Here is a 14,875-nt window from a genome sequence, read left to right as displayed (position 1 = left end):
AGGGAGGACATGGAGGAAGAGGAGGGAGTGAAGGAGAGAGAGGGAGGAAGAGGGAGGACATGGAGGAAGAGGAGGGAGTGAAGGAGGGAGGGTGAGAGGGATAGGGAGGGAGTGAAGGAGGAAGAGAGGGAGGGAGGAGGTTGGGATGGAGTGAAGGAGGGAGCAAGGGAGAGAAGGGAGCGAGGATAAGGAGGAAGAGAAGGGAATGAAGGAGGGTGAGACAGAACACAGAACAAGGAGGTTAAAACAATGTTCTTTAATCCTGGTTCTGTGAAACCACATGGCTTAATAATGATTGGTTGATTTGGTGTATTAGTACTGGGCTGTTAGTGCTGGGTTGGAACAAAAGCATGCACAACCTGTGGGCGCCCATGACCAAGATAGAAGAACACAGGTTAAAATGGATATACTGTATGCATCTGGGAGGATATAGAGAGGACCAACGGGGCTGAAAAACATGGATTCTGAAAAAGCAGCAACATTCCTTACATTTACAATGAGCTTTCAAACAAATTACAGCCAAATGTTCTAGATGAGAGGCTGTGGATGTTTGATGAATGAATGACTTGGCTCTGTTAGCCAGGACAGCCTGGTTTAGACAGCCTGGTTTAGACAGCCTGGTTTAGACAGCCATGATCCTGTTTGAGGTTGAGGGCCACTCTGACAAAGCAGAGGCCTGTAGGTATTGGAGCCTGAGAAAGAGAATGTCTGTGTCCCAAATGGCACCCTATTCCCTATATAACTAATATGGGCCCTGGTCATGCACTATATAGGGAATAGTGTGCCATTTGAGATGCAGACAGAGTGTAATATCTCTGCTACTTCGTTCCTCTCCTTTCCCTCACCATGGGTGTCTGCTGCCTGTAAAATCCCCTTACAGACGTTCCCCATTTGTCACACACACTCACACACACAACTCACACACACACACACACACACACACACACACACACACACACACACACACACACACACACACACACACACACACACACACACACACACACACACACACACATACTCACTCTCTCACACACACACACACTCACACACACACACACACACACACACACACACACACACACACACACACACACACACACACACACACACACACACACACACACACACACACACACACACACACACCACACACACACACTCACTCACTCACTCACTCACTCACTCACTCACTCACTCACTCACTCACTCTCACACACACACACACTGCTACTGGTCTGGGGGTTGTCAGTGTGTGTGAGTGTGAGTGTGTGACTGTGTGTGAGCTACATTAGTCGTGTGTGTGTGTGTGTGTGTGTGTGTGTGTGTGTGTGTGTGTGTGTGTGTGTGTGTGTGTGTGTGTGTGTGTGTGTGTGTGTGTGTGTGTGTGTGTGTGTGTGTGGGATCCTGACAACCCCCATCTCTCCCAGTGTAATCTCATCAAAGCTGCCACCTGGCAGAGGAACTGTAATCCTTTCTCACTTGGTAAGGTCAGAATCAAGGTCTCACTTACAAACACACTAAGAGCAATCAGCAGCAGCCAATGGGCAGTATGGCCAGGATGAGAGGTGATTCAGAGGTCAGGATGAGAGGTGGTTCAGAGGTTGAAATGAGAGTTGGTTCAGAGGTCAGGGTGAGAGGTGGTTCAGAGGTCAGGATGAGAAGTGGGTCAGAGGTCAGGATGAGAGGTAGGTCAGAGGTCAGGATGAGAGGTGGTTCAGAGGTCAAAATGAGAGGTGGTTCAGAGGTCAGGATGAGAGGTGGTTCAGAGGTCAGGATGAGAGGTGGTTCAGAGGTCAGGATAAGAGATGGTTCAGAGGTCAGAATGAGAGATGGTTCAGAGGTCAGGATGAGGGGTTGGGGGGGTCAGAGGTAATTTGGGAGAAGCCATTTAACTATAGTATAGTTCCCTCAGAAGGAAACCTTTGGCAGCACACTTCAAACTGTAAAACCTGATAGATAGCCACTCTATGTAGAGTTGACATATGTGCTAGAATAAGATGAAACTGTACTAGAATAACATGAAACTGTACTAGAATAACATGAAACTGTACTAGAATATCATGAAACTGTACTAGAATAAGATGAAACTGTATTAGAATAAGATGAAACTGTACTAGAATAACATGAAACTGTACTAGAATAACATGAAACTGTACTAGAATAACATGAAACTGTACTAGAATAACATGAAACTGTACTAGAATAACATGAAACTGTACTAGAATAACATGAAACTGTACTAGAATAACATGAAACTGTACTAGAATAACATGAAACTGTACTAGAATAACATGAAACTGTACTAGAATAAGATGAAACTGTACTAGAATAACATGAAACTGTACTAGAATAACATGAAACTGTACTAGAATAACATGAAACTGTACTAGAATAACATGAAACTGTACTAGAATAACATGAAACTGTACTAGAATAAGATGAAACTGTACTAGAATAACATGAAACTGTACTAGAATAACATGAAACTGTACTAGAATAAGATGAAACTGTACTAGAATAACATGAAACTGTATTAGAATAACATGAAACTGTACTAGAATAACATGAAACTGTACTAGAATAACATGAAACTGTACTAGAATAACATGAAACTGTACTAGAATAACAGGATGTGGAGGAACTATTTGTAGCTCCCTAAATGTCTTTGACATTAAACCTTAGTGACAGTCTTAGTCCCGAATGAAACCCTTTTCTTAGTGCATTATTTTTGACCAGGGTCCATAGGGCCCCCATAGGGCTCTGGTCAAAAGTAGTGTACTATGTAGCAAATAGGGTGCCAGTTGGGATGTACCCTAAGTATCAGTTCTACAGAAATGTACCTATGAGCGGGGGGTCCTCCATGGAGATGCCCTGGGCCTGGAGGTGTTTCCTGATGCAGGCCAGCCGGAGTACATTGGGCCCCCAGCGCCGACCCAGCTTATGGATGTGCTGCACCTGGGTCACAAACCTCATGTCCTCTTTCAGCTTGCACTCTGGCCTCCAGTCCTGAGGAGGAGCCACCCTGCACAGCCCATAGCTCTCTGCCTGCCCCCGCACCGCTTCCACATACACTAGAGGGTCGTGGAACTCCTCCAGACTGGGCCTGAACACTGGCACCTCGGTTAGGGGCGGGGGCGGTGCTGCACCTCTCTTCTCCCCACTCTCCCGCTGCCTCTCTGCTGCTTTAGGCTCTGCTGCTGGTTTAGCTGGGCTGCTGGTGCCTGGTTTCACCTTGGCTGCTGAGCTAGTGGAAGTGGAGGTGGAAGTGCCCTTGGAAGTGCCCTGGGAAGTGTTCTTGGAAGTGCCCTGGAAAGTTTTCTTAGAAGTGGTGTTCTTAGCTGGTGGTGTAGTATTAGCAGTAGTAGTAGTAGTAGCAGTAGGGGGTATGGGCTGTGCTTGTCGGGTCAACATCAGCTTGCCAGCGGAGGCTCGTTTGGGTCTTTGCTCCGAGGATGACGTGACCTTACCAAGATGGCCGCCGGACCCCGCCACAGCCTTCTCCTGGACATTGACCTTCCTGCTGCTTCGCGTCTCCGGGGCATTGACCTGCAGTCTAACCTTTTTGACCTCCGGCGAAGACTCCGGTGTCTCTGTTGGACACTCCTCAGCCGGGAGCCCCAGACGTCGCTTGGAGTGTCTGACGCCCTCACGCCCCTGCAGTACCTGCTTACCGCCACATCGGCGTGGGTGAAGCTGCCCGTTGACTCGTTGTAGGCAACACCTGCCGGCTGCCTTGTTGGATTGTACCTTCTGTTTGTTGGGAGTCTTTGCATCGCCACTTGAGAGTTTTCCTGAGTTGGAGTGTGGTGGGCGTGGGTGGCGGCGGGCACTGCCACAGGCAGAGCGCCGTTGGTTCTTCAGGGGTTGGCGAGCTTTGGAGGAGGCTCTTTTGCCCACGGTGAGTTTGGCCTCTTTGAGAAGTCTGGCTTTGGTGTAGCGGACGTGGCCCCTGGGAAGCGCTGTGGCTAAGGACTTCACAGTTCTGGACAGCAGTGGTCGGGAGGCTGGGGGCTTTTTGGCACAGGAGTTGCGTACGGTAGCTGACGATACCCGCGACAGCCTGTTCACTTTTGAAACCTGCAATAGACACAAGGATGATTATCAAAAATAAGTACTTTTTAGGAAATCTCACATCATCATCATTTATACCTAGCTCCATCATCATTTATACCTAGCTCCATCATCATTTATACCTAGCTCCATCATCATTTATACCTAGCTCCATCATCATTTATACCTAGCTCCATCATCATTTATACCTAGCTCCATCATCATTTATACCTAGCTCCATCATCATTTATACCTAGCTCCATCATCATTTATACCTAGCTCCATCATCATTTATACCTAGCTCCATCATCATTTATACCTAGCTGTCATCTTGGATACCTGCTCCATGGACCTAGCTCCATCATCATTTATACCTAGCTCCATCATCATTTATACCTGTTCATTTTATACCTAGCTCCATCATCATTTATACCTAGCTCCATCATCATTTATACCTAGCTATCATTTATACCTAGCTCCATCATCATTTATACAGTTTATACCATCATCATCATTTATACCTAGCTCCATCATCATTTATACCTAGCTCCATCATCATTTATAGGCTCCATCATCTTTAGCTCCATCATCATTTGTACCTAGCTACATCATCATTTATACCTAGCTACCTAGCTCATCATTTATACCTCATCATTTATACATCATCATTTATACCTAGCTTATACCAAGGTCCATCATTTTATACCTAGCTCCATCATCATTTATACCTAGCTCCATCATCATTTATACCTAGGTCCATCATCATTTATACCTAGCTACATCATCATTTATACCTAGCTCCATCATCATTTATACCTAGCTCCATCATCATTTATACCTGCTTTATACCTAGTCTCCATCATCATTTATACCTAGGCCATCATCATTTACCTGCTCCATCATCATTTATACCTTTTTGACCATCATTTGTACCTAGGTCCATCATCATTTATACCTAGCTCCATCATCATTTATACCTAGCTCCATCATCATTTAGCTCTCATCATTTATACCTAGCTCCATCATCATTTATACCTAGAGCCATCATTTATACCTAGCTCCATCATCATTTATACCTAGCTCCATCATCATTTATACCTAGCTCCATCATCATTTATACCTAGCTATCATCATCATCATTTTATACCTAGCTCCATCATCATTTATAAGCTCCATCAGCTTTATACCATCATCATTTGTACCTAGGTCCATCATCATTTATACCTAGCTCCATCATCATTTGTACCTAGCTCCATCATCATTTATACCTAGCTCCATCATCATTTATACCTTGCTCCATCATCATTTATACCTTCTCATCATTTATACCTAGGATCATCATTTGCACCTAGCTCCATCATCATTTTACCTGATCATTTTATACCTGCTGGTCATCATTTATACCTAGCTCCATCATCTGCCATCATCATTTATACCTAGCCCATCATCATTTATAGCTCCATCATCATTTATACTCTCATCAGGGGTTAGCTCCATCATTTTATACCTAGCTCCATCATCATTTTCACCTAGCTCATCATTTGTACGGTCATCATTTGGCTACCATCATCATTTGTACCTAGATCAGTCTGGCTTCATTTGTACCTAGGGTACCTAGGACCTGGCCATCATCATTTATACCTAGATCATCATTTATACCTAGCTCATCATTTGTACATCATTTTATACCTAGCTCCATCATCATTTACCTAGCCTCATCATTTATACTCCATCATCATTTATACCTAGGCATCATCATTTGTACCTAGCTCCATTTATACATCATCATTTTATACCTAGCTCCATCATCATTTATACCTAGCTCCATCATCATTTATACTAGCTTCATCATTTATACCTAAATCATCATTTGCAATAGATCATTTATACAGCTTCATCATTTATACCTAGCTCCATCATTATCAGCTCCATCATCATTTATACCTAGCTCCATCATCATTTATACCTAGCTCCATCATCATTTATACCTAGCTCCATCATCATTTATACCAGCTCATCATTTATACCTAGCTCCATCATCATTTATACCTAGCTCCATCATCATTTATACCTAGCTCCATCATCATTTATACCTAGCTCCATCATCATTTATACCTAGCTCCATCATCATTTATACCTAGCTCCATCATCATTTATACCTAGCTCATCATCCTAGCTCATCATTTTGTACCTACCATCAGCTCCATCATCATTTATACCTAGCTCCATCATCATTTATACATTTGCTACATCATCATCATTTATACCTAGCTACATCATCATTTATACCTAGCTCCATCATCATTTGTACCTAGCTCCATCATCATTTATACCTAGCTCCATCATCATTTGTACCTAGCTCCATCATCATTTATACCTAGCTCCATCATCATTTGTACCTAGCTCCATCATCATTTATACCTAGCTCCATCATCATTTATACCTAGCTCATCATCATCATTTTGTACCTAGGTCCATCATCATTTATACCTAGCTACATCATCATTTGTACCTAGGTCCAGTATGTCTTCTCCTTCTATATCTATAGCTGCTGTACATTTCATCATTGACCATCGGTCCACGTTTTAACCTGATCATATACAGTAGTGGAACATTACAGACTTCAGATCTCCTCTCTTACTGAGGTGTAGTTGATTAGTTCCACACCAAGGTGGACAGGACACCAGACAATCTGTCACCTGTTGGTTTGCCAAGGACAGGGAGAGGTTTCTGGCATCCCTCCTATACAACAGCAGATGCACAAAGGAGATCAGGTCCGTGTCCCAAATGGCATCCTAATCCCTATATAGTTGCCTACTTTTGTCCAGAGCCCATAGGGCACCAATCAAAAGTAGTGCACTACATAGGGTATAGGGTGCCATTTGGATCAGAGACTGAATGAAGACCCAAATTGGAATGTGTTTGAAATAGCACTCATGCTAAATATTCTTAATGACGTATGTCTGCCAAGGTTATGTACATGAAGCCAGTAACTGTCAGTATTATTCCTCTGCATAAAGGTGTCTGTGTGTGTCGGGGAGGGGAGGGGCTGAGCGTTGCTGGGAAGAATGAGGGAACCATCCCACTCCGCCCACCAGAGGGCATCACTGCTCCCAGTTGCCATACAGAACAGTGTCACTATGTCAGCAGTGTAATGGTGGAGTTTCCATCATATTGCTTCCTTAAACCTTACAGATCAGATTTGTAAACGTTGAGGGGTTAGTTACGGCCGAGGGGAAGGGGAAGTCTGGCTTGAGAGAGAGAGGTCAGCATGTCTGTAGCCAACAGGAAGCTGTACCAGGAGGACAGGAAATGTAAACCCTCCAGCAGCGACAGAATACTGGGGCCAACACTAACAGACTGGCATGCTGGCATCAGACCATTAAGATACACACTTAATCTGTCCCGAAAGGCACCCTATTCACTATACAGTACACCACTTTTGTCCAGAGCCCTATAGGCCTTGGTCAAGGGTAGTACACTACATAGAGAATATTCAATAGAGTGCCGTTTGGGATTCAGCCCAGGTACTCTCCATCCCAGCCCATCTGTGTCTCCCTGGTGTACCTGCTTTGGGTGCTCCTTGTTGGGCCTGCTGTGGCGAAGACTGTGGGTGGTGCTGGAGGTCCTGGCTGGGGGTCCTGTAGAGGTCCTGTGGTTCTCCCTCCGGGCCTCTCCCCTCTCAGCCCTCTCTCTGGCCTGGATAGCCTCTCTCCCTCTGGGCCTCAGGAAGAGCTCCTTCCCCCGTAAGGACCTGCTGTGGCCATTCGACACTGGAACACAGAATGAGAACGATGAAATGTATGGACTGTTTACACTGTTTTCAACATCAGTTTTACAACTTTTGTGTTTACTCTATCCTTACTTTAACCTTGAACCTGGTGTGGCCAAAGCCACATCCACACTGAATGTGTGTGCAGCTATTATTAACAAACCATAAATACCATACTAAATGGACAAACAAAAGTAGGCTAGGTATTCAAACTATGCAGAAGCTTCTCAGATAAACCATATTTCACACTTGAATAATATACGGAGGACAATGCCTAAGCTGATAACTATGATAGCAGTGTCAGTCTATCTGTCATGTGTTAAGAGCTATCCCACTGGGCACAGATGTCAATTCAACGTCTAATCCACGTTGGTTCAACGTAACTTCATTGAATTGACGTGGAAACAACATTGATTCAACCAGTGTGTTCTCAGTGGGATGCAGCTGTCAGTCCGTTATGATATGTCTATTTTTGTTTTATGTCTGTTACAGTACATTATTATTACAAAGTAACTTGAAGAGACTGTACATTATTATTACAAAGTAACTTGAAGAGACTGTACATTATTATTACAAAGTAACTTGAAGAGACTGTACATTATTATTACAAAGTAACTTGAAGAGACTGTACATTGAAGAGACTGTACATTGAAGAGACTGTACATTGAAGAGACTGTACATTGAAGAGACTGTACATTGAAGAGACTGTACATTGAAGAGACTGTACGTTGAAGAGACTGTACGTTGAAGAGACTGTACATTGAAGAGACTGTACATTGAAGAGACTGTACATTGAAGAGACTGTACACTGTGAAGAGACTGTACATTGAAGAGACTGTACATGAAGAGACTGTACATTGAAGAGACTGTACATTGAAGAGACTGTACATTGAAGAGACTGTACATTGAAGAGACTGTACATTGAAGAGACTGTACATTGAAGACTGTACATTGAAGAGAAGAGACTGTACATTTGAAAGAGACTGTACATTGAAGAGACTGTACATTGAAGAGACTGTAAGAGACTGTTTGAAGAGACTGTACATTGAAGAGACTGTACATGAAGAGACTGTACATTGAAGAGACTGTACATTGAAGAGACTGTTTGAAGAGACTGTACATTGAAGAGACTGTACATTGAAGAGACTGTAAGAGACTGTTGAAGAGACTGTACATTGAAGAGACTGTACATTGAAGAGACTGTACGTTGAAGAGACTGTACGTTGAAGAGACTGTACGTTGAAGAGACTGTACATTGAAGAGACTGTACATTGAAGAGACTGTACATTGAAGAGACTGTACATTGAAGAGACTGTACATTGAAGAGACTGTACATTGAAGAGACTGTACATTGAAGAGACTGTACATTGAAGAGACTGTACATTGAAGAGACTGTACATTGAAGAGACTGTACATTGAAGAGACTGTACATTGAAGAGACTGTACATTGAAGAGACTGTACGTTGAAGAGACTGTACATTGAAGAGACTGTACATTGAAGAGACTGTACATTGAAGAGACTGTACATTGAAGAGACTGTACATTGAAGAGACTGTACATTGAAGAGACTGTACATTGAAGAGACTGTACATTGAAGAGACTGTACATTGAAGAGACTGTACATTGAAGAGACTGTACATTGAAGAGACTGTACATTGAAGAGACTGTACATTGAAGAGACTGTACTTGAAGAGACTGTACATTGAAGAGACTGTACATTGAAGAGACTGTACATTGAAGAGACTGTACATTGAAGAGACTGTACATTGAAGAGACTGTACATTGAAGAGACTGAAGAGACTGTACATTGAAGAGACTGTACATTGAAGAGACTGTACATTGAAGAGACTGTACATTGAAGAGACTGTACATTGAAGAGACTGTACATTGAAGAGACTGTACATTGAAGAGACTGTACATTGAAGAGACTGTACATTGAAGAGACTGTACATTGAAGAGACTGTACTGAAGAGACTGTACATTGAAGAGACTGTACATTGAAGAGACTGTACATTGAAGAGACTGTACATTGAAGAGACTGTACATTGAAGAGACTGTCATTGAAGAGACTGTACATTGAAGAGACTGTACATTGAAGAGACTGTACATTGAAGAGACTGTACATTGAAGAGACTGTACATTGAAGAGACTGTACATTGAAGAGACTGTACATTGAAGAGACTGTACATTGAAGAGACTGTACATTGAAGAGACTGTACATTGAAGAGACTGTACATTGAAGAGACTGTACATTGAAGAGACTGTACATTGAAGAGACTGTACATTGAAGAGACTGTACATTGAAGAGACTGTACATTGAAGAGACTGTACATTGAAGAGACTGTACAAGAGACTGTAATTGAAGAGACTGTACATTGAAGAGACTGTACATTGAAGAGACTGTACATTGAAGAGACTGTGAAGAGACTGTACATTGAAGAGACTGACATTGAAGAGACTGTACATTGAAGAGACTGTACATTGAAGAGACTGTACATTGAAGAGACTGAAGAAGAGACTGTACATTGAAGAGACTGTACATTGAAGAGACTGTACATTGAAGAGACTGTACATTGAAGAGACTGTACATTGAAGAGACTGTACATTGAAGAGAGTAGAAGAGACTGTACATTGAAGAGACTGTACATTGAAGAGACTGTACTTGAAGAGACTGTACATTGAAGAGACTGTACATTGAAGAGACTGTACATTGAAGAGACTGTACATTGAAGAGACTGTACATTGAAGAGACTGTACGAAGAGACTGTGAAGAGACTGACATTGAAGAGACTGTACATTGAAGAGACTGTACATTGAAGAACTGAGACTGTACATTGAAGAGACTGTACATTGAAGAGACTGTACATTGAAGAGACTGTACATTGAAGACTGTACAAGAGACTGTACATTGAAGAAGACTGTACATTGAAGAGACTGTACATTGAAGAGACTGTACATTGAAGAGACTGTACATTGAAGAGACTGTACATTGAAGAGACTGTACATTGAAGAGACTGTACATTGAAGAGACTGAAGAGACTGTACATTGAAGAGACTGTACATTGAAGAGACTGTACATTGAAGAGACTGTACATTGAAGAGACTGTACATTGAAGAGACTGACTGTACATTGAAGAGACTGTACATTGAAGAGACTGTACATTGAAGAGACTGTACATTGAAGAGACTGTAAGAAGAGACTGTACATTGAAGAGACTGTACATTGAAGAGACTGTACATTGAAGAGACTGTACATTGAAGAGACTGTACATTGAAGAGACTGTACATTGAAGAGACTGTACATTGAAGAGACTGTACATTGAAGAGACTGTACATTGAAGAGACTGTACATTGAAGAGACTGTACATTGAAGAGACTGTACAAGAGACTGTGAAGAGACTGTACATTGAAGAGACTGTACATTGAAGAGACTGTACATTGAAGAGACTGTACATTGAAGAGACTGTACATTGAAGAGACTGTAAGAAGAGACTGTACATTGAAGAGACTGTAAGAAGAGACTGTACATTGAAGAGACTGTACATTGAAGAGACTGTACATTGAAGAGACTGTACATTGAAGAGACTGTACGTTGAAGAGACTGTACATTGAAGAGACTGTGAAGAGACTGTACATTGAAGAGACTGTACATTGAAGAGACTGTACATTGAAGAGACTGTACTGTACATTGAAGAGACTGTACATTGAAGAGACTGTACATTGAAGAGACTGTAAGAAGAGACTGTACATTGAAGAGACTGTACGTTGAAGAGACTGTAGAGACTGTACATTGAAGAGACTGTTTGAAGAGACTGTACATTGAAGAGACTGAAGAGACTGTGTACATTGAAGAGACTGTACATTGAAGAGACTGTACATTGAAGAGACTGTACATTGAAGAGACTGTACATTGAAGAGACTGTACAAGAGACTGTACATTGAAGAGACTGTACATTGAAGAGACTGTACTGAAGAGACTGTACATTGAAGAGACTGTACATTGAAGAGACTGTACATTGAAGAGACTGTACATTGAAGAGACTGTACATTGAAGAGACTGTACATTGAAGAGACTGTACTGTGTACATTGAAGAGACTGTACATTGAAGAAGAGAAGAGACTGTACATTGAAGAGACTGTACATTGAAGAGACTGTGCATTGAAGAGACTGTACATTGAAGAGACTGTACATTGAAGAGACTGTACATTGAAGAGACTGTACATTGAAGAGACTGTACATTGAAGAGACTGTACATTGAAGAGACTGTACATTGAAGAGACTGTACATTGAAGAGACTGTACATTGAAGAGACTGTACATTGAAGAGACTGTACATTGAAGAGACTGTACATTGAAGAGACTGTACGTTGAAGACTGTACATTGAAGAGACTGTACATTGAAGAGACTGTACATTGAAGAGACTGTACATTGAAGAGACTGTACATTGAAGAGACTGTACATTGAAGAGACTGTACATTGAAGAGACTGAAGAGACTGTGCATTGAAGAGACTGTACATTGAAGAGACTGTACATTGAAGAGACTGTACATTGAAGAGACTGTACATTGAAGAGACTGTGCATTGAAGAGACTGTACACATTGAAGAGACTGTACATTGAAGAGACTGTGCATTGAAGAGACTGTACATTGAAGAGACTGTGAAGAAGTACAGAAGAGACTGTACATTGAAGAGACTGTACATTGAAGAGACTGTTGAAGAGACTGTGCATTGAAGAGACTGTACAAGAGACTGTGATTGAAGAGACTGTACATTGAAGAGACTGTACATTGAAGAGACTGTACATTGAAGAGACTGTACATTGAAGAGACTGTGTACATTGAAGAGACTGTACATTGAAGAGACTGTACATTGAAGAGACTGTACATTGAAGAGACTGTGCTCCATTGACTGTACGTTGAAGAGACTGTACATTGAAGAGACTGTACATTGAAGAGACTGTACATTGAAGAGACTGTACATTGAAGAGACTGTACATTGAAGAGACTGTACATTGAAGAGACTGTACATTGAAGAGACTGTACATTGAAGAGACTGTACATTGAAGAGACTGTACATTGAAGAGACTGTACATTGAAGAGACTGTACATTGAAGAGACTGTACATTGAAGAGACTGTGCTTCATCAAATCATTTGAAAAGCTTTCGGTGAGTCCCTGTGGTGCTCCCAGAAGTGTCATTGTAACAAACCCCTATTTGAACGGCGACCAATCCCATTTCTTTACAAGGCTTTCATTTCAACACCACTCAATATCTCTTTGAAAAAAAGGAACAAAATGCATCAAGTACCACCCAAGGTTATATTAACATCTACAATCCATCCCTTCAAATACCCTGCAGCTTTCAAACTACAAGTACTGTGACGATAGGCCTACTGAAAAGAAAGTGTCCAATGTTGGAAAGTAAGATGATAGTGAAACAGAGAAATAGTGTTTGTTAGGTCAGTTAATCAGTGAAAGCAGTGCTCTATATCTGCCTGAGGGAGCTCTATTTTACACGAAGCAGTTGGCCTCCCGCCAGTGCAGCATATTAAAGTGTCCTACTTGGCACAAGCTCTAGCTGGGAGAAGTCTCTGGTTCCCTCAACGTGTGTCGGACCAACACTCTGGCGCCGGGTAACGTTTGGCTTTCCCACAGAGCACTTTTCAGCACACACACACACACACACACACACACACACACACACACACACACACACACACCCTCTGTATACAGTACACACAAACAAATGTTCACACACACACTCATACACACAAACAAATGCTCTCACACACACTCATACACACAAACAAATGCTCTCACACACACTCATACACACAAACAAATGCTCTCACACACACTCATACACACAAACAAATGCTCTCACACACACTCATACACACAAACAAATGCTCTCACACACACTCATACACACAAACAAATGCTCACACACACATCACTTCCCTAACTCTGGCCAGGCTGATTTAAGTGTATGTCCAACATGTAGACAAGCACTCCTCCTCCTCCATCCATCATAGTTGACAGAATAAACATGAGCTCAACTTTTGACCTCCACAGTAAGTCTCTCTCTCTCTCAGTAAGGTGGTGTCAGTGCTGAGCTGTGTGTGGACTGTTGACCTCCACAGTAAGTCTCTCTCTCTCTCTGTAAGGTGGTGTCAGTGCTGAGCTGTGTGTGGACTGTTGACCTCCACAGTAAGTCTCTCTCTCTCTCTGTAAGGTGGTGTCAGTGCTGAGCTGTGTGTGGACTGTTGACCTCCACAGTAAGTCTCTCTCTCTCTGTAAGGTGGTGTCAGTGCTGAGCTGTGTGTGGACTGTTGACCTCCACAGTAAGTCTCTCTCTCTCTGTAAGGTGGTGTCAGTGCTGAGCTGTGTGTGGACTGTTGACCTCCACAGTAAGTCTCTCTCTCTGTAAGGTGGTGTCAGTGCTGAGCTGTGTGTGGACTGTTGACCTCCACAGTAAGTCTCTCTCTCTCTGTAAGGTGGTGTCAGTGCTGAGCTGTGTGTGGACTGTTGACCTCCACAGTAAGTCTCTCTCTCTCTGTAAGGTGGTGTCAGTGCTGAGCTGTGTGTGGACTGTTGACCTCCACAGTAAGTCTCTCTCTCTCTGTAAGTGGTGTCAGTGCTGAGCTGTGTGTGGACTGTTGACCTCCACAGTAAGTCTCTCTCTCTGTAAGTGGTGTCAGTGCTGAGCTGTGTGTGGACTGTTGACCTCCACAGTAAGTCTCTCTCTCTCTGTAAGGTGGTGTCAGTGCTGAGCTGTGTGTGGACTGTTGACCTCCACAGTAAGTCTCTCTCTCTGTAAGGTGGTGTCAGTGCTGAGCTGTGTGTGGACTGTTGACCTCCACAGTAAGTCTCTCTCTCTCTGTAAGGTGGTGTCAGTGCTGAGCTGTGTGTGGACTGTTGACCTCCACAGTAAGTCTCTCTCTCTCTGTAAGGTGGTGTCAGTGCTGAGCTGTGTGTGGACTGTTGACCTCCACAGTAAGTCTCTCTCTCTCTGTAAGGTGGTGTCAGTGCTGAGCTGTGTGTGGACTG

At 42.7% G+C, this 14,875-nt stretch overlaps 1 protein-coding gene across 1 annotated transcript in view; it reads right to left on the bottom strand.

Moving 5' to 3' along the window:
* LOC112238131 (protein Jumonji-like) overlaps positions 1–14,875 on the bottom strand; it is a 38,412-nt gene that overhangs the window by 19,580 nt on the left and 3,957 nt on the right. The window contains exons 2-3 of the mRNA XM_042316933.1: positions 7,621–7,826; positions 2,844–4,080 (exon numbers count right to left, since the gene is read on the bottom strand). Of these exons, the coding sequence (XP_042172867.1) occupies positions 2,844–3,414 (571 nt within the window). The 5' untranslated portion in view covers positions 3,415–4,080; positions 7,621–7,826. The remainder of the gene's footprint in view (positions 1–2,843; positions 4,081–7,620; positions 7,827–14,875) is intronic.

The sequence above is a fragment of the Oncorhynchus tshawytscha genome, unplaced genomic scaffold, assembly GCF_018296145.1.
Source record: "Oncorhynchus tshawytscha isolate Ot180627B unplaced genomic scaffold, Otsh_v2.0 Un_contig_7283_pilon_pilon, whole genome shotgun sequence".
Classification (NCBI taxonomy): domain Eukaryota; kingdom Metazoa; phylum Chordata; class Actinopteri; order Salmoniformes; family Salmonidae; genus Oncorhynchus; species Oncorhynchus tshawytscha.
This window is presented reverse-complemented; position numbering and strand designations above follow the sequence as displayed.